The sequence below is a fragment of the Varroa jacobsoni genome, unplaced genomic scaffold (assembly GCF_002532875.2).
Source record: "Varroa jacobsoni isolate VJ856 unplaced genomic scaffold, vjacob_1.0 scaffold_103, whole genome shotgun sequence".
Lineage (NCBI taxonomy): Eukaryota > Metazoa > Arthropoda > Arachnida > Mesostigmata > Varroidae > Varroa > Varroa jacobsoni.
The window spans coordinates 246,978-265,351 of NW_019213005.1; the positions used below are offsets into that span (position 1 = coordinate 246,978).

General features: G+C 38.3%; 1 protein-coding gene and 1 long non-coding RNA gene across 11 annotated transcripts in view; one reads left to right on the top strand and one right to left on the bottom strand.

Moving 5' to 3' along the window:
- Window positions 1-18,374, bottom strand: part of LOC111265361 (protein-tyrosine sulfotransferase 1) — a 31,656-nt gene that overhangs the window by 6,778 nt on the left and 6,504 nt on the right. Inside the window, exons 1-4 of one of the 10 annotated variants that reach the window (XM_022842042.2) lie at window positions 9,641-9,704; window positions 3,207-3,277; window positions 2,660-2,679; window positions 257-409 (exon numbers count right to left, since the gene is read on the bottom strand). In XM_022842042.2, coding sequence (XP_022697777.1) covers window positions 257-409; window positions 2,660-2,668 — 162 coding nt within the window. In that variant the 5' untranslated portion in view covers window positions 2,669-2,679; window positions 3,207-3,277; window positions 9,641-9,704. The other 9 variants (XM_022841982.2, XM_022841968.2, XM_022842052.2 and 6 more) reach the window with 9 other exon arrangements.
- On the top strand, window positions 339-1,329 carry LOC111265437 (uncharacterized). Its single transcript, XR_002683466.1, has 3 exons — window positions 339-416; window positions 538-622; window positions 1,302-1,329. It is a non-coding gene; the product is annotated as an uncharacterized LOC111265437 (long non-coding RNA).

Below are 18,374 nucleotides of genomic sequence, written 5' to 3' on the forward strand. Positions count from 1 at the left end.
TTATTAACAGACGCCTATTACCTGAATATTGTACGAGCAGTTTAAATTATGTAGATAGAATATCGAATTGATCTAATAATGCTAGTAATAGACACGCATCCTGATATAGAACGAATTAGATGGAATAGAAGGTAAAGTGTATTCGCTAAATAGACGTACCCCACTTATTAAACAGATAGGAACAACGTTGCACAAGCTGCCAATAAACGCATGCGGAATAATCTATTCTTTAAAAAGCTCTAAATAGAAAGCGTACTTTGAGTGAGGATGCCATCGTGCCGCCGTGGTATAGCTGGTTCGCCTTGGAATTGTTGTAACTAATGTTGTCCTGGGCGGAGATCTTTTCGGCCGAAGACAGCGATACTAGACACTCACCTGCCTTCAGCTTTACACCACCTTGACCGGAACCCTTCAACGTAAGATCGCAAAAACTTAGGGAGATAATCATGCATTTGATCTATATATTTATACGTATGCTTACTTTCACATGACACATAACTAATCATTGGATGTGTTTCGATTTGTATGTGCTTGAAGAGTAACTTCATATGGAAACCGACGTCGTTATCAATGCTTGTAGAAACAAGCGCGCAATTTCCGAACATGATCTGGCTTCAATTGTGTATGTTGAGGGTAAGACGTTATCATGTGGTTGAAGAGAATTCGAACAAAATACGATTGTGTGAGAACCGCTCATATTAGATTCTATATTGCTAGAATCGATAAAAAGGAAGTGGATTGGTCTTTGAACATAACATCATCAAGGATCGCCGAATAAGGAGGTTATAAGAGCTCAGGGCTAACCGTTCTCGTTTCGTGTACTCACCGTTATCACACTTAGAATTTACCTCGAATTTTTACTCTGAAAATACGCTGAAAAGCTAGGAAAAGACTTTCTTCGGTAAATTATAACTAAAGTCAAAAGTGAGACCGCCGACCGCCACTCGCTTGATCGGATTACCTATATTAAGATCATACGATATGTGCACTGCGCCACATAACCAATATGGCTGCAGCTGTGAACGGCCATATGGCCAAGATTCGTGGGTGTATTTTTAGTGTGGTTATTTTGCAATAACCACATATACGAGACGTACTATAAACAAACTGGGAAACCAATAAGCCTTAGTTCTGTGTGTCCTAGCTGTTGTGCGGTCCAGTTAATTTTCGTTCCTCTACTGGAACAGCCCAAACGCGTTGCCAAAGCGCGTTTCACCCCCCACCCCTTCTAGCCAGAAACCCCATGGCTAGCTAAACAAGTTTTCTTTCTGTAACTCACCTACAATATCTACTGTTGACAGGCGAAGCCGGACCCAAAGCAAAGAAGCGTCCCGCTATGTCAGTCACGTCCAAAGAACAACATACATTGGAATAGTCCCTGCTGCTGTCTCTGTAGGTTAGACTAATCAAGCTGCCATCGCCTGATCCGCTAACACAAAAGGCAGTGCAAGGAATTGCCAAATCACGCTACGTAATCACCCGGCCCAGGGTCCACCTGTAGGCCTGCTCTTTCCTGCTAAATTCCGGAATCGTACCATTTGGGTTGTCTTTGTGACCGGGTTATTTCACACGAAGGACAACATACACGCTTTACTTTACATGTCGCTGAATGAAACTTAACATTGGGAAAATGACCCAACAAAGCCCACTTGGTTTAGTTTACTGGAGAAAAAAATATAATAAAATAATAAACTGCGATAAAAACGGCAAAACCACAGAAATGTATTTGCTTATTGATTTACCAGTAGCTTTACGTCTAAAGCTAATTTTGTTTACTTCAACCACGATTCGGTTAAGCTCAAAGAAGGTATATATATATTCTCTAAGCTTAAGCGGATCGTATATATATAGGGCCGACGTTATCATATTTTTACATGAAAAGCCTGTCTGCTCAGGGAATTAATTCCTATAGGCTGATTGGTCTGCGCAGGCGTCTCTTTTTTATCCACTTTAACGCAGGTAAAGCCTTTGTTTATCTCGAAACGAAATATAAAATTACTCATTTGTGACAGTTATCTTATACAGCTCAATAAATTACAATGTTCATAAATGAACTAATTACATGGCAACGTCTAGGGATTTTTATGCGCAGACGTAAGAAAAATCAGTTTCTTTACCCTTTACTCTTTGCCGGTATGAGAAAAAATCTAAACATCTATGTACTTATTATGGAAGCCATATATGCAGTGAGCTCAACACTATACAGAAGCTAAATCCAATCATACGGGACAGTACTCAGTTTTAATAAAGTAGTTTAATAAAACTTTCATTTGACCAAAGCTTAACATTGAAGGACGAGACGTATTTGAGCGTATTAAGACAAGAGAAAGTTTACCAAGAACCCCAGATAATTAACTGCGTGGTGCATATTGAAGTTAGAGCGTACTTGACTGTGACCACAAGGGGTGTGTGAATACCGTGTTATCAACGAATCGAAGGCATATATGTGCCTACACATCGTAGAATAACTAACACAATATACGGCGCAGACTTTCGTTTCGTTCAAACTTTGTTGAATATCGGAAACTAATAGGGAAGAGCTCGCAGAGGGAAAATTTAAACATATAGCGGGCAGTATTAGATGACGCCGATCCAACGAATGTATCCGCGGGCTTATGGTTCTTAGCTTGTGATTTCTATGCGTATGCGCAGAGCTTACTTGCATCATCTTGAGATCCTCTGTAATTATGATAACCAGATCAGGCCAAAATTAATCAATGGAACTTGATATTGCGTTAGGTAACTTCATCCGTATACTCCTATAGGCCAGGATTTAACGACGCCAAGCTACCACGTCCTTGGTCAACCTGTACCAAAGTCATTTAATAAGAGATGATTGCAATTTATGAAATTACAATGGGTTTTTCGATCGCCCAGCGTTATCTGCTAGCGCCGTTATGTTTTGTCGCTTTTCCGAGCCCGGCTATTGCTTTATGTTCGAATTAGAATTTGGACGCGTCTCGGCATCATGCTAGAAAACATTCAATTGCCCATCCTTGTTGACAATATCGATATCAAATTGATACCAGTTATGCTGGCTTTATGAAGTCCCGCGTATTTTAATGTTCTATCAAAACTGTTTTCTGATAGCATTGCTATCAGTGGTGACAACCCTTAGTTCGCTCATTCACTTTTGGAAGCTAGTACCTCTTAGTGCCAGTGTCCTAATAAGTTGTCGCTCTAAGTCGTCATTACGCATAACTTACCTTCAGCATAACGTCGGAAATAACCAATCCGTCGCCTCCTCAAATGAGTCACTACACCATCGTACTATGGCCTGAAACGATACCACCGAACATTCTTCTTAGACCGCTGCTGTTAACATCACACACACACACACACACACGCTATCCCTAGCCTTTTATAGTGACCCGAAAAATTTCTACCGTGGTAAAGTCTTCCCTTTCAATAAAAAACATGCCTAAAACTGTCTATAGAACGACTGGTCGATTCAACAAAATAACACAAGCCTAGTATATAACATTGTATATGATACCAGTCACGTTGTTGTTCATACTACATAAAGATGACAGCAATACTTCAGATATTTTTCGTCTAGTGTAGCCCTCTAGAAATGACTCCATCTATTTGAATTTAATTCGACTTGAACAAGTCCATCTATTCACGCTTCGTTATTGCTAAAATATGACGTCATCACTAACTTCGGAGTTCCATAAATTAGCTTTTGAAAAATGCTCTCCATTTCACACGGGACAGCGCATAGGGTTTTCGCGGCCATACTCGTTTTAGTATACTGATAGTATTTACTTCTGATTATTAGAAAGCACACTGAGAATAGCTCTCAAAAGAAAGTCGATTTTTTCCTGAGAATAGATAGAACGGAGTTGGTAAGATCCCTAAAATACATCCAGATGCTCATGTAAAAAAAAACAACGATAAACAATATCCTTATCGTGATTCAAAGTATTCGTCTTGTGTATTTATACTCGGGTTGAATGAGCAGAAACGTGGCAGATAATCCTGTATATATATGCAAGGTGTATCAAAAAATGTATACGCACTCTAGGCGATTATATCTTCAGCTTTTGTTTATATATGGCTAATATTTGAATTTCATTATCAAAATTGTATAATATATAGTCTTCCTCGCATTGCGAATGCTTTAAATTATGACCATTTACCAGCAGTAGATCGAGCTGATAACTAATTCATAAGCTCAATTGCGGCTTTTGAACCTTTCAGTGTCATTGGGTTTCAGACGTTGACCCTATCCTTAAGGCAACCCCACAAAAAATACTGTATTGGCGCCGAGTGTGAGCTATTATATGGAAATCCTTCGTCCGTTTAGTAGAGGCCTATTGAGGTTTGCTCTCACATGACAATGATAAGGTGCATATGCTTTCTTCTGTTGAAGGTGAAATTTGCACGAAGGTGCTCCTAAATCCGCAGTAAAACTAATTTTTGCAGTAAATTCAAGCAGCTGGCGCTAGTAACTGCACTGTCAAAAATAATGGCACAATTGAAGTACAGATGCTAATGTTAAGATTTATATGTCACTTTACTCTGGTAGGTAACGCAACTTATACGTTCAGCCGTCTGTTTTATCTATCTTGAATGCGTAGATAACTCTAATCTAATAATACATATAAACAGTTTAGCTATAAGCGACCTGTGAATCTCCCGAATAACTAAACAGATTAATGTAAACAGGCATTTACTAAATAAATTGGGCATGATCATCAATGTACTCCGCGTACTTACATGTTTTCTTTGATAAACTTTAACATATCGCAATGCAAATCTCGACTAATGTTAGAGACGCCAAACCCTTCGTCGATTTTGTTGAGTCCACTGTATCTGGGAGCTTCGCTAGACACGCTATCGGCAGAATCACACAATAATCTAAACCCCTTTCGTACTATTACACGAATGTAACGTTTTAGCAATATAGAGCAGGAGCTTAACCTCAGTTGTATTTATTTGAACGTCACCCGGCACAAACGCGGCTCACTGATATCTGCGTGTACTGGTAGAAAGCGCTAAGACGAACCGATTAGGCAAACCGATCTGCGGGAGGTCCCTGTCATAGTTTATGGGTACCATATTTGTTTGCTAGTCTTAGAGACAGGTTATGAGTCTGGGTATGAACACGCTTCGTGTCGTTCTGGGAGCCAGTCAGCCGTCTGTCTGATGGAATGCTTAATGACAGTATCGTACGTAAAACTTGAGACATAAAGCGCTACTGGCCGTAGCGTGATGGGTAACAGAATTCGTCTAATGTCATTCATTGCAATCAAACAAAGAAACCAGATGACTTTCTAATCTAACGAAATTGATTGTGATTGAAAGTGGATAGCACGCACTTGATACACAAGGCCAATTCTTTCTACAACCTGTCAAACTGATCCAGTTGGCAGCAGGTACTGTTAGGCATGTTGAACTTAGATTAAAGGGTATACAGACGGAAGTAGGACTGTAGAACTTTTTAAGCTAGTCATATAAAGTAGTTCTCTGCCCGCCTAATAGGCAGCCGTTCACTAGGTTCTAATAACGTCGCCATAACTTGGCGGAACCGTAGATCGCATCACGCCGTTTACGCACCTGTCATGATACTCTTATTAGCGTTACCATTCAGATTCAAGATAATATTATTTGATTTTTCTAGAAACGCGTTATGAAAGAATATGGCACGGGATATCAGCTTAGGTTCGGAGTGATTCCAGCCATTGCAATGTAACTATAATAGTAATAATAATTGTACAGTAAGTTCTTGCCTGGCTTCCGTTTCACGTTACGGGGCCAAAAAGAAGGACACACCGAAAATAATTTTGTCGTATTTAATATGTAATAGCACGTTACAATGTCCTGTAGAGTCCCGATTTGATCGGCTATCATTAGACTTGAATTTTAGTTGCTTTTGAATACAGAATAATATAACAGACGTTCAGTAACAGCGAAACATTTAATTCATAATTTTCCAAGACTAATGCTTGCGAGCTATTACACTGCGACAATGTAGAATAGTATAGTTAAATTCCTGAATATTACGTGATTCGCCGACACCCCCTGTGCCAGGAAATAGAAGAAACGTCCGCTTGGTTTAGTAGCTCCAAAGTGAGTACACGCTTAATGTCATCGTCTAATTACACCATGCCTATTATCTTAGATATAAAAACAATGTACCATATTTTACGAAAGGAAGCTATCCTAATTCTGTTTGCACCTGTTCACAGATAGGTTGCCAACGTGCACAGTATAGTAATGACTATCGAATAAATAACTAAACATGCTTGCTAATTAGCCATTTTTGCATATTGAGCCATTCAGGCAGTGACCTCGCTAATGGAAAAAGACCTGTTAGAAATAAACATCGGCCAGTTCACTATTGCACCATCCCCTCCCCCAGCCTTTCCTATCGCCTTGTACCTTTGTCAAAGCTTTTACGAATAGGGTCCTTGTCCTGCGCGACGTATACGCATTCATCGTTGTTTGCGACTGTCGAGTTGAACTGGCTAATGCTAACAGACCAATATATCTGCTGTGGCAGTAGAAGCCTCATTTGAGCGTTCAAAAAGGAAACAGTAACAACCATATTGTTTCGTATCGTGCCAGGACACACAGGCCTCTACCCTGAACCACATGACCGTCCACTGATTGATCCACTTCTTCACGTCTGGCAGCGAGTAATTGTACAAGCTAAGCAGCATAGGTCATCGCCGATGTTTTCCGCACAGCGGCCTGATGTCCAAGGGAAAGGCAAGCCAACGCAGCACAACCGAACGAGGTTACTATTAGGTTCAACGGGAATTTGTACTATGTGAAAAGCTACGTCCAGGTGTATATATATATATACAATATAGTTATCATACATAGATTTCACGTACGTATTTGTACCGATGTGAATCAAGGACTCTCCGACTGCTAAGTAACTGTTTTCGAACAGATGAACCCTCTACGTATGCGCAATATAACTAGCTATATCCGAAGGCTATCCGATGTCACGATCTTGGAAACCTCATTGAATGTATTACTACAACCTGCAGTATCGAGACAGGTTTGTTGACGCCGTAAGAGGTCACACAATATTAAATGATGGTTCTGTCTTTGTGTAACGTGTTACAGATGAAGAAACATGAATTTCTCAAGCGATTCGCTGGTGATTTATTTTCGCAACGTAAAAATAGATATTTGTCCACCTACAAGTAATCAAGCTTCAGCCCTCTTCCTTTAGGAGTATCGGTGGTAAGGGTGGCGACTTAATAATAATTTTTCAATCGAGTGAGACATTGACATTTCATCATAGCCTTATCATGGTCATTAATGAACATCATCGTAATCTGTTTCTATAAGAACGATTCTAAGCTTTACCTCTTCTTGGAGTTGGGAAGTCGAGTATGTTCTCGATAATTTATTTGAGATAAAAATGAAAGCTCAAATAACGCGGCTATTTGTGAAAAAAAACGTTTAGCCGAAACACACGCCTAGCTTAAGTTAATTCGTCACAGATATTGTCGTTAAGGCATCTTTCCTTATAAATATTTCAGTCGGTTTCAGGGCAACTTCCGCCATATTACGACATGGTCAAAAATTGTTTTTAGCGTAAATAAAAATTATCAATTTGCACTTACTGAAAATGGTAACTCTTCAAAAGTGACGAATCACTTAGTAGTGGTATTGAAGTCTGCCGTGGAAGAGACAGCTGACAGTCGGCTATAAGAAGAAACACATTTGCTTTGTAATATATCTATATAAGAAAAGCATTTTCTTTTTACAGGCTTTATACTATAGTAATGGGTCACAGGTGACCAACTAAAAAAATAAACATAATTTACATCTTCCAGTTTATCTATGTTTAACTTAAATTTCAAAATTCGAAAATGTCAATCACACGTCCTGCCACAAACAGACAGATATAATATAATCTAGATTCCAGAAACCTAACCCTATCCATCAACAGGAATCCGTGATGATGAAAAGATAAAGCATTTTGACACTGTTCTTTCTATAACTAGATTTAATATTCTCGCATATGTTCCTCCTGTCACAAATAAAACAAGTCGAAAATACGAAAGCATATGGCCGAAATATAACAAGTCCCCCTTTTTTGACCACACAGAATAACCCATCAATAGTTAGCTAAGGCTTTATATTACAATTCCAATCATTGCTTTAAATCCATCTATACCGTTAAACGACACGAACCGTTATCAGGCCATTATACTTAATAAAAAGCATATATTTACAAAATATAATTTAAATATCTCGCTTTATATACTGTTGAAAAATACTTAACCAGATAAATATCTGTACCCGTCACGAATAAACTGTATTTCTATAATGTCCTCAATGTAGAGCCTTTTACTAAAATGTTTCAGATCATCTTCGAATAGCAAAAGATAGTAATCCGTTTAGAACGTCTTTTAGTGTACTTTTCGCGTCTGTTACCGGTACGTTAAACAGAAAAAGCACTGAGTACAAAGCGTTTTCAAGTCCTTTGCCAAATAACAACAGATAATCTTGTGAAAAGATAATTGTTAGATATTCATTTGCAGTCAGTTTGGATTGAACCTGGTGTCCTGGTATAATATTTTTCAATAACAAATGGAGAAACGAAACGAAAAAAATAGATATTCTAAAGCTTCAGCGTGTTATGCAGGAACTTTAGGATGGAACTTTCACGATAAAGGGAGTCGTCTTACTTACCCGTAGGGAAGGCCATTTGATTTAATTCAGGGTAAGAACGTCTTGCTTATGGGACGTGTATCGTTCAAGACACACCTTCTAGATATGCTTAATGCCTGTCTAATGCAGCTTCGAAGACTGTGAGAGTACTGCGTATATTCTATCGCAACAATAATTGAAAGAAAGATGGAATCGAGGCTGTTTCTTGTCCCGAAATGCGTCCAACGACTTTTCGCGCCACCCGCTCAATGGGTCGAGCTGCACTTGTTCCTGATCTCTTTTTGCCGACCCTTATTTGTTAAATCTGATTAACGATGCATATTTAAATGAGTCTAGCGACACTTTGGTAATACCTTTACTGCATAATGTGACTTGAGTTTTTTTTTTTCGAGTGCACGATAGCGCGCTCCAATCTTGCGTTATATGGATTTATTCGCCGACAGCAAACGATGTGATCGATATCTTAAGTCGCCATATGACCGAACTATGCGGACATGTCTCATTAACACAAATGTTTTACTTCGTTCATGTACAGGAAGTGAAGATATTCCATGATATATAAGTTAGTTGTGTTTCAACTTTTGTCAACAGGATAACACGGGAACGCGTGTGAAAACACAACGAAACATCTATTCCGTTGACATGCGATTTTAGTTGATTTGTTCTGGGCCAAAATCCAATGCCCAATTAGGTTTAAAAGAGTCACGTAGATAATTCACTAATCTCACATAACTAGTTTTCATCGAGACTTAAGATGCCACCATTGAGATTCACATTTCAATAATAGATATCCGTATTTTACATATAAAACAGCTTCGTTCGAGTCACCTACGCGATTCTGAAACGATGAATAACATACCCATATTGGAAAGGTTACCCGAAAAGCATCTAACTCGTTTTGCCTCTGCTAATAGTTCTGAACAATCTCTTTCGATGATTGTCCGAGACAACATTGGCCCAAAGAAAACATTTGTTGCAAGTCTAGTTGCCGCGTTACCTGTGAGACCAACAAAAACAAGGATTCTTGCTTTCTGTCTGCTGCTTTACCGCTTATTTGAAAGAAAATAATCGCAGCTGGGTGTTTCTAGGAAAAACAAACTGAACGAGAACATCATAGGTTACGTCAATCTACTCGATTAGGATGTTTCCAACCAAAATTTAGAGGTCCTGTCGTGGTACACACAGCGACGTTCTCAGTCACACGTTAAAATCGCATAGCTAAAACTGGTGAACGTTACTGGTATGACACACGCGAGATCAATATTTTTTAAATATCGACACCATCGACGGCAGTGCCTCGAAAATAAGTCGCAATGGTCTGGCCTTTTGCACGCGAACACTACTTGCATAACCTCCAACCACTGCACTGAGAAGTCTCCAATTAATTGTGTTGAGTTCTGGTGAATGTCCATTAACAACATAAATAAAGAACGGCCATGCTTGCACTGCCGCAATAGCAAGAATTCAAGCATAGCGAAGTTGGCTAGCACCATATAACAGCGCGTAAATTCTACTTCAGCTACTTACCTACTACGCAGTTCTTGAGTTCATTTTAGATAAGATTTAAACGTAAATACTTCGCTAGTCGACGAAAATTCAGATTTGAAAGTAAGTTCCGCTATTCGTACAGGTTGTGTAGTATGTATCGTCGGCGGAGTCCGAAACAATGGCTTGACAGTGGCGTACTTTAGGCAAGTTATTCGAATACTACTATCCTTGCATGGCTATCTAGATACGGCGTTATACATTTTCTAAAGTTTTTTTTATAGAAACTTTGAGCAGATAAACTGTTTAGCTCTACTGAGGCCTATTGATTAATATAAGAAATAGACAGCGCCAGGTTTTTATGGGAAGTTCACGGGTGCTATTTTAGAAGGGACCAAGCTCCAACATAAGGAATTACTATATTATCTTTATTATTGCCTAGGTTCATTATGGAACAGGAGCAAATTTGTCACTTTTTCCACATTAAAATTTCAAAGAGACTAAGAATTATAAAAGATTTATTTGTCTGTTCAACGCTACTACCTTCGAGCCCATGCTCTATACTATAATATTTCGTATTGTTCAAACTATTTCAGTCACTGGTATTATCCAAATATATTAATAGACTGTTGCAGTCAGTACAGATCCGAAAGCTTGAAGCTCTATAACGCCATTTTTAGCATTGATATTTCACTAAGTTGATTAAAGACGTCTCTAACAAATTGTTTTTACTATTTATAAGGGTAATTTAACATTTATAATACAAGGGTTGTGCCGGAAGTTAGCAGCACATAATAGCACAACACACTTCCTTGGTAAGGATATTCTGTGCAGCTCGACCCACTTAGAAAAATTTATTATATTCTGCTAGCTCGGGGCTCTCATGCGAAGAGGCCATGTATAGGTTTTAATTCGCTCTGCAGTCTGCAGTAGATAAAGTGTATCTTTGTTTAGTATCACTCCGTCATCCTGGATGATGGTCATTCTTCGTCATGGATCAATTCATATTTATCTTTAACTTGTCTCATTCGACTAATCCCTGCAAAAACTTTTGAAAGAGTATTTAGTAGTATATCTACATCAGATTTCAAGCATTTTGATTCAAATAGTTTTGAATCTAGTTTGCTATATTTACGTCTAAAAAGAAAAATAGAAGGTTGATCGAACTGAAGTCATGACTTTCGTTGGTAAAATCTCTCAAAATGTCTCTACTAAAGTGGTGCCTAGAAAATTGCAACGAATTAATTATCAATAATATTCCTTAACGGTTGCCGCCACAGTTCGCGCTTGTTGAAACAATAGCGACGATGTGTGAAAGCAACGAAATTGCGAGACAAAATAAAGAACTAGGCCAGAAAAGAAGCGACGAAAAGAAGAATAGGGCAAAAAGGACCACGTGGAAACCATTGAGAACAACCGCTGTTACCACAACAAAAGCAGCATCAGTTAGCTTGCTCTCAGCATTCGGTATTCCCTTACCATCATAGGGGCCAGTAAGGGATCATCTAACGACTTACCATCAAATAGGCCACCGCGCAACCATCTGGCGTTGACATTAATAACACCCACACCCCCCCTCCCGTCCCCTTCGCCGGGTCTAAATAGCAACACTTTTTCGGGTATAGTTAGCGTCGACACCTATTATTTATATCTAACATCTACTGTATACATGTAATAATGGAGGGACTCTGCCGCTGCCAGCTAGTGATCTGTTACAGGGCAGGACAGACCCAGTGACCCCGTCGCGTCTCTCGTGACTTCAGCTGTTCTTTTTCGTACGGTTAGGCTGCTTGCCGCACTTGCTAGCAGCGTCTTCATTGTTGTGATAGTGGATCGCTGGCATTGATGTTGAGTCCTATGTACTTTTCTCTGCTGAGACCGAAGCAGTAGCGAATGATGTTCCCGCTTTGTCTTCGATTGTCACCATTATGTTCGTTCCCGCTGGTTGCCAGCGACTGCCGCCACCACTGCATTGTTGGGCCGTTAGATAGCGAACGTCTGATCTACAAGTCGCTATTAAAATGTTTTTGTTATTCCCGTTGTTATAGTTCTTGCTGTCACTAGCGTGGCTAACGTTGATGTTATTCCGGTCGTTGTCTAACCTAGACACTTCTGGACGATGGCGACATTTGTTAGGAGAGCAACAAGCCGAGAAGGATTTTCCGATTGACTGTCATTTTTTTGCGTGGATGGTCTTTGAGTTCGGGCGTGCGTATCTAAGAGAGAGGCAGACATCATAATTGAGCAATGGTTTCTGTCGTGCACGCGATTGCTCCCGCTGCGCTTAGTACTACGTGGTAGGTAGTAAGGCATTGTCATTAGTTTTTACATAACCCTTCAAATAATAGAAATAGTTTATCTAGCATTTTTTAAGGAAACAAATATATGGTCATAGAAGCAATAGGCTATACTGGAAATTAAAAGTGTTGTTTTCGATAAATAACCTTTACATTCAGTGCCAGATCTGATCATAGCATTATTATCTATAATTCTAAATAGTACATTTGTGTGCCCGATATATGCCACTAGAAATGCTACACTCTTCTCGCACTGTAGATATCAACTAACGCGTACAGACCTACTAGTAAACAAAAGATCCAAGAAGGTTTTTAAGCACGTGCCGTTGCTAATTTTTCCGCGGTACGTTTCCGCCTCGAAAAATAGTTAATGCGATTAAAAAATTTGTAATTTCCAAAGTAAAGATAGCGAAAGATTAAACAAAAGTTGCATAAATTACAAGCTCGTAAAGAAATATACAGTGTTCTCAAATCGTATGGAACTACTCTAGCATCTGCGAACGTGGTAGATACAGAAACTTCGCGCGCACCTAGAAAAATTCAAAAAAATTCAAAAACCGGAAGATCGGCAAGCAACGAAGGAGTGCGGATTAAGACATATGGGAACAGTCATCTTGAGTGCTTCAAGAAAAAAGTTTTATTCAGTGGAGACGATTCGTCTCAAAATACGGTAGTAGCAGTGCTTCGGACTTCATAGCCGGTTTTCCGTTTGTCTTATTGAAATATTTTCAACAGCGTCGGTTTGTTATATCAAAACATTCGACTGTTAACGTTTACTGGGTTACATTATCATTATATATACTGTATACTACTATATTCTGTTTCTTCGAAATGAAATTACATCCTCTAGGTCTCAGCGGTGACTATGTTCAAATTGTCTCGCAAATAAGAACGAAAGGTTATAAAGTAACTAGTAAATTAATTTGGGAAGATGGGATTTATTATATATGTATCAACGAATGTGGGAGTGGCTTGCAGATCCAGATTTCTTTGACTCGCAGTATCAAATGTAGTTTGCAACTGCAAAATGGCCTATTTTATGTATGTCGAATAAGAGCGAATTCAGCTTGGACTCTAGTAATGCATAAATCAAGCAAGAGGTGGAGCAATTTTCATTTTATTTATTATATTATTTATTAATATACATATTATTTAAAATGTATTCGCCTTTATCGAATAGACCACGAGAATGATCGTATAGCAACGTTTCGTATAAATATATTCTCCTAACGATTCTAAAAAGATTAGCAGTCTTCATTGAAAATTTCTTGAGGCAGCACAAATCCTGTGATCTTTCACCCATAAACTTTAATAAGATCCGATAAAATTGAATGCATTTTTGCTCTCGTAAAAAAATCCACCGCTTATTCTTATTATTATATGTTTACGCCTTTCTTCTTAATTTTTCTTCTTAATTGCACTGACCACTATGGATAACAATATCAATTTTGAAAAACTTATTTATTATCCATTCAATGTTTTGTTTATCTGCCGTTTGGTTCATCGACTTAAATGGTAAGGAAAATTTATAAGTTGGATGAAAAAAGTACTTGGTATCAACGTTCACAAAAAGCAGATCATATAAAGATATCGTCTTATCAAATTCATGGACACATTGCTGCCAAGCCTTTGGCATTTGTCCGCTATAATAGATTAAGATTTTCCAAACGCATATGTAACGGTTAGGAGATATCCGCTTCTTTTGCTAATTTGGTCATTTATTTTAGGGTGCTACAAGCTCTAATTAATCATGCAAAAGAAAATTAATAAGCACATTATAATATAAATAAATCCAGCCATGATATGATAAGAAACGATACAAAAATAAAGATAAACATTAATGCAGAGGGAACAATTGGATAGAAGTAGCAGTTTCAATATAATTTAGTTGAGCATAAAGTCATTTTTATCCTTACGCCGTTCCTTGGAGTACCGCCGAAACAGGTCGGAAAATTCACGTTCCTCAGGAAACAAGCTGGACAAACATTAGCCTTCTCAAATGTGGTACTTAAGACCAAGTTGTTTCAGTCTATAGAAGTTTTATACAACAGCTCAACCAATGCTGCTGAGGTGAGTTGTATTTATGAAATGCCCCGTGTCGTACATATCGACAAAACAAATTAAACACGAGGTACGGCCCGATTCGAGAAAAATGTAAAAAAAACACCGGACATTGCTCTACGTGTCGAACTTTACTCAGCTCTCAAGGATAATTTGTTTAACCTTGGCAAAACAGCCGAATTTTAATGTAGTGGATACGACCTATACAGTGCATACTAAGTCAATAAAGTGTAATACCCACGTGAGGTAACAATGAAAGCGGGTTAAAAGTAGGCGCGCAATAGTTAGGTCCAGAGGCTCCTTCTTCCAACAAAGGGAACTCTGACTGAAATGTCCTCAAAGGTCTTTTCATGAACTTGGTTTTGTACTTCAAATATCACATACGCATCAATTTATTCTTAAACGAATAAACACTGATTTAATTAAACACCTATCACAATGTAATTAAGTAATTTTTAAAATCAGTGCCAAAGCTTGCTTTAGCTAAGTTCAATCTCTCAACAAGATTATGAAATGAAAAATTTATATGCGATACCATACACTAAACTTTAAGCGATAATCAAAACAGTTGGTATACAATTGGCGGCTTTTACAAACAAGTAAGCGCCATCTGAGTATAATCGATCATGTGAATTTATAACGATGAACAATACCAAACTTCAGCTATATTGGCCGGGTTCATTTGCTTATACATCTCTCGTCTTTGACATCATAGAACGCGTGAACATACACATGTCGATAAGAACCCAGCAAAGAAAGAAGGGCCAGAACGTTTAAGCCTACAAATCGAATAATAATAATAACAATAATAATCTGTGTAGTTGAACTGTTAGGAGATATAATATCGTGTGAGTGTAAATAAAAGGAGACCCAGTGGAGGAGATACGACTATGTCAATGCCAATCACAAGCATTAGAAGTGCATACCCAGCCCAGATTGATCAATATATTCCTATCGTAATCTACACTAATCTCTAATATTCTTTCATACATGATGGGCTCTTCCGTCGTGATAGTTATGTAAACTTTTTGTTACGTGTCATGCAGCATTATTGTTATTCCAACAGCCATTGGAGGCCAGCGCTATAAGTTCGATATTAGCGGTATCTTACCTGAGCTCCCTCTGACCGACATCAGAAAATACAATAATCGTTTGACTTCTCTCGCCTCTCTCTTTTTTTGCCTATTTTATAATAAGTGCGCTCACTTCAGAGTATTGCAGTAATTGTATAACATATTGGGTAATGTTTCGTCTGTCGTCTGTCATCTGTCACTATACTATGAATCTGTAGGGGAAAATATGATAATATTTAATTTATTGAGAAATTGTAAGAACTAATTCACCTAGCATAGACGTCATTTATTAATACTTATATATAAGTCTATCGGCACGAAATACGTTTGATTGAATTAATGATGAAGTTTTTAGTACTAACACATCTACTTATTCTGACACGACTATCGGTTGAAGTTAATGGGGTCATCGTATGATTTCTTGTTAATAACGACTATACAAGTCAATTAATTAGCGGAATTTATTGTTTATCGACTATTCATTCTTTAAGCTTGATACACGTAATTTATTTTCAGCTGGACTCGACGGTTGTTCTATATCTGACTTCATTAATTAGGATCGCATTAGATTGAATTACCTACTGTAATCATAATTTCTATAGAAGCATTACTCATCCATTCAGGCTACACAAGAAATCCACAAAAAGTAGGTTCCTCACATCAAAAGCTGTATCGTAGCTAACCAAATTACGTAACAAATACGATATGGCTTCCCGTAGGTAACAACTGAAAAAACCGCATTCATTTGTCTATAAGATAGAAACAAGTTTGCTCCTAAGAGAAGTTGTGGTATCGGATTGTTCCCAGACCACTGTAATGTCTAACATAGAAATTTTGACAACTAGGTCTAGCGTGTAATCCTAATTCCGAAAGCTGGTGTCTGAGGGAAACGCCGCTACATCCGACGAAACAGTTTCTGCATTGGGAATTCCGCAAGGCAACATGTGTGTCACTTGTACAGACGGGCCATCCAAGATAGAATACCTTGTTTCCAAGTGTTATGCGGTATGCATGTGAGTATAATATAATAACTGTACACTCGAGTAAATAATTCATTCAACGTTATTTAAAAATATAGCATCATCCACTTTAGCTTCTGTTCTTGCTATATGAAAAATACTAGCGGACGAAATCGGAAAATTCCATATAAAATATACTCTTCCTGCGAATACTGGCAATAGCTGTCTTGATTTAATTTCTACAACAATTTGTATTTTCACATTACATTTTTAATAACTGTCACTAACAATTCAATACTCCCGATTTAATTGTGAAAATCCATATCTTTACATACTACGTTAGGTCTTTCGAAAGTTGGATTCAACAGACAATCAAATAAAGCATCGGTCGATATATTTATTTTTGCCGTATATAATTATTTCCAACTTGTGTCAAAAAATAAAACTATTTAACGTGTATGATTCTTTTTTAACAAGGTTTTTTTCACTATAACATTGAATTGATTCTTTTTCTCTGATGTGTGGCACTCATTTACAATGTATTTCTAAGAACAGTGTACTGAGGTAGTCTTACGATGTTTATCGTCAGTAATTACCTTCTACTGCTAACCCTGTTGACCTTGTTTGGGTAATTAGGTCCAATTATTTTTTAAATGTCACTGCAAATCAAAACACCCAAAGATTTATGTTAAAAAAAATTCTATATATAGCGATTTCTTTCACCATAGTTGTTGTATTTCATTAAACATATAACGCTTATTTACATTAGCGTCGAGCTAATCCCCTACAACGGTCCCGCCTTTTTTTCATTTGCTTTCCTAGGAATTCAATTTATGTCTAATTGTTACAGTAACGTTAGTTTTCGCGCGTGTCTATACTGCTTCGTTGCATGTAGGCCATGGTGTGAAACTAGCTGTGCTCTCCTTTATCTCACCTAACTTCTATTCCCCCACTCAACCCCTAATGTTCTAAGCATCAACAACCAGTAAACAAATTTGTCTCGAGGATTGCACACACGTCTACTCCAGCGAGATGTTGCTACGTCGCTGCAATCGCTGCGGTTACCGTCATTGACATCAGATGATAATTAACCTCATTGCTCATCTGTTGCTTTCTCTGTAAAAAAAACGGCCACCATATCTACTACCAAAACAGCAGTGGCGGTATCCGCCATTCAGCACTTCAATCAACAGAAGTTCGCTCAACAGAGGCTCAACTAACGTTAGCGACAACAACAGCTACGTACCCCAAACGTCGGTTGACCATTATCCGCGGATTCACAGCGAGAAAGGTCTTCATTTACTTATTAGCCGTTACTCAAGGCAACGGTAGTGAGGACGACGAGGGCGGCCGTAATAATGATCTCATCGTGGTGCTATACATCACGTTAATTTCGTGCCCACGGCGGACGTCGGCATTAATGTGCCCGTCTATGTTTTCAGCTGGAACTTCTTTGTCCGTTGCCCTCTCCAATACCATTATCTCAGTATATATATATTATCATTTGCTGCAATTACATCCTCAACTGAAGCACCTAATCACTAACTAGTTATTGTCAAAATATTTCTCCCTTACTATGCAGATAACTTTTTAATCGTACCTGTGAGTCAACCAATATTAAAATCATTTGCAAATACGCTATAGACGAAAAAATGCCAGCGGAATCTGATTTTGGTCCGACAGTAGATGAAAAGTCTCAAAAGTACAAGCAAGAACTAAAAACGGCCGATACGTACAAAACACGAAAAAGACGCGGAGCTTCAAGAAGACTTACCATTGTAGCTTAGTTAGACGAGCAAATCGGGATATTCTGGTCTTCAAAACGGCCACTAATTTATATGTAAACCATCCAGCTA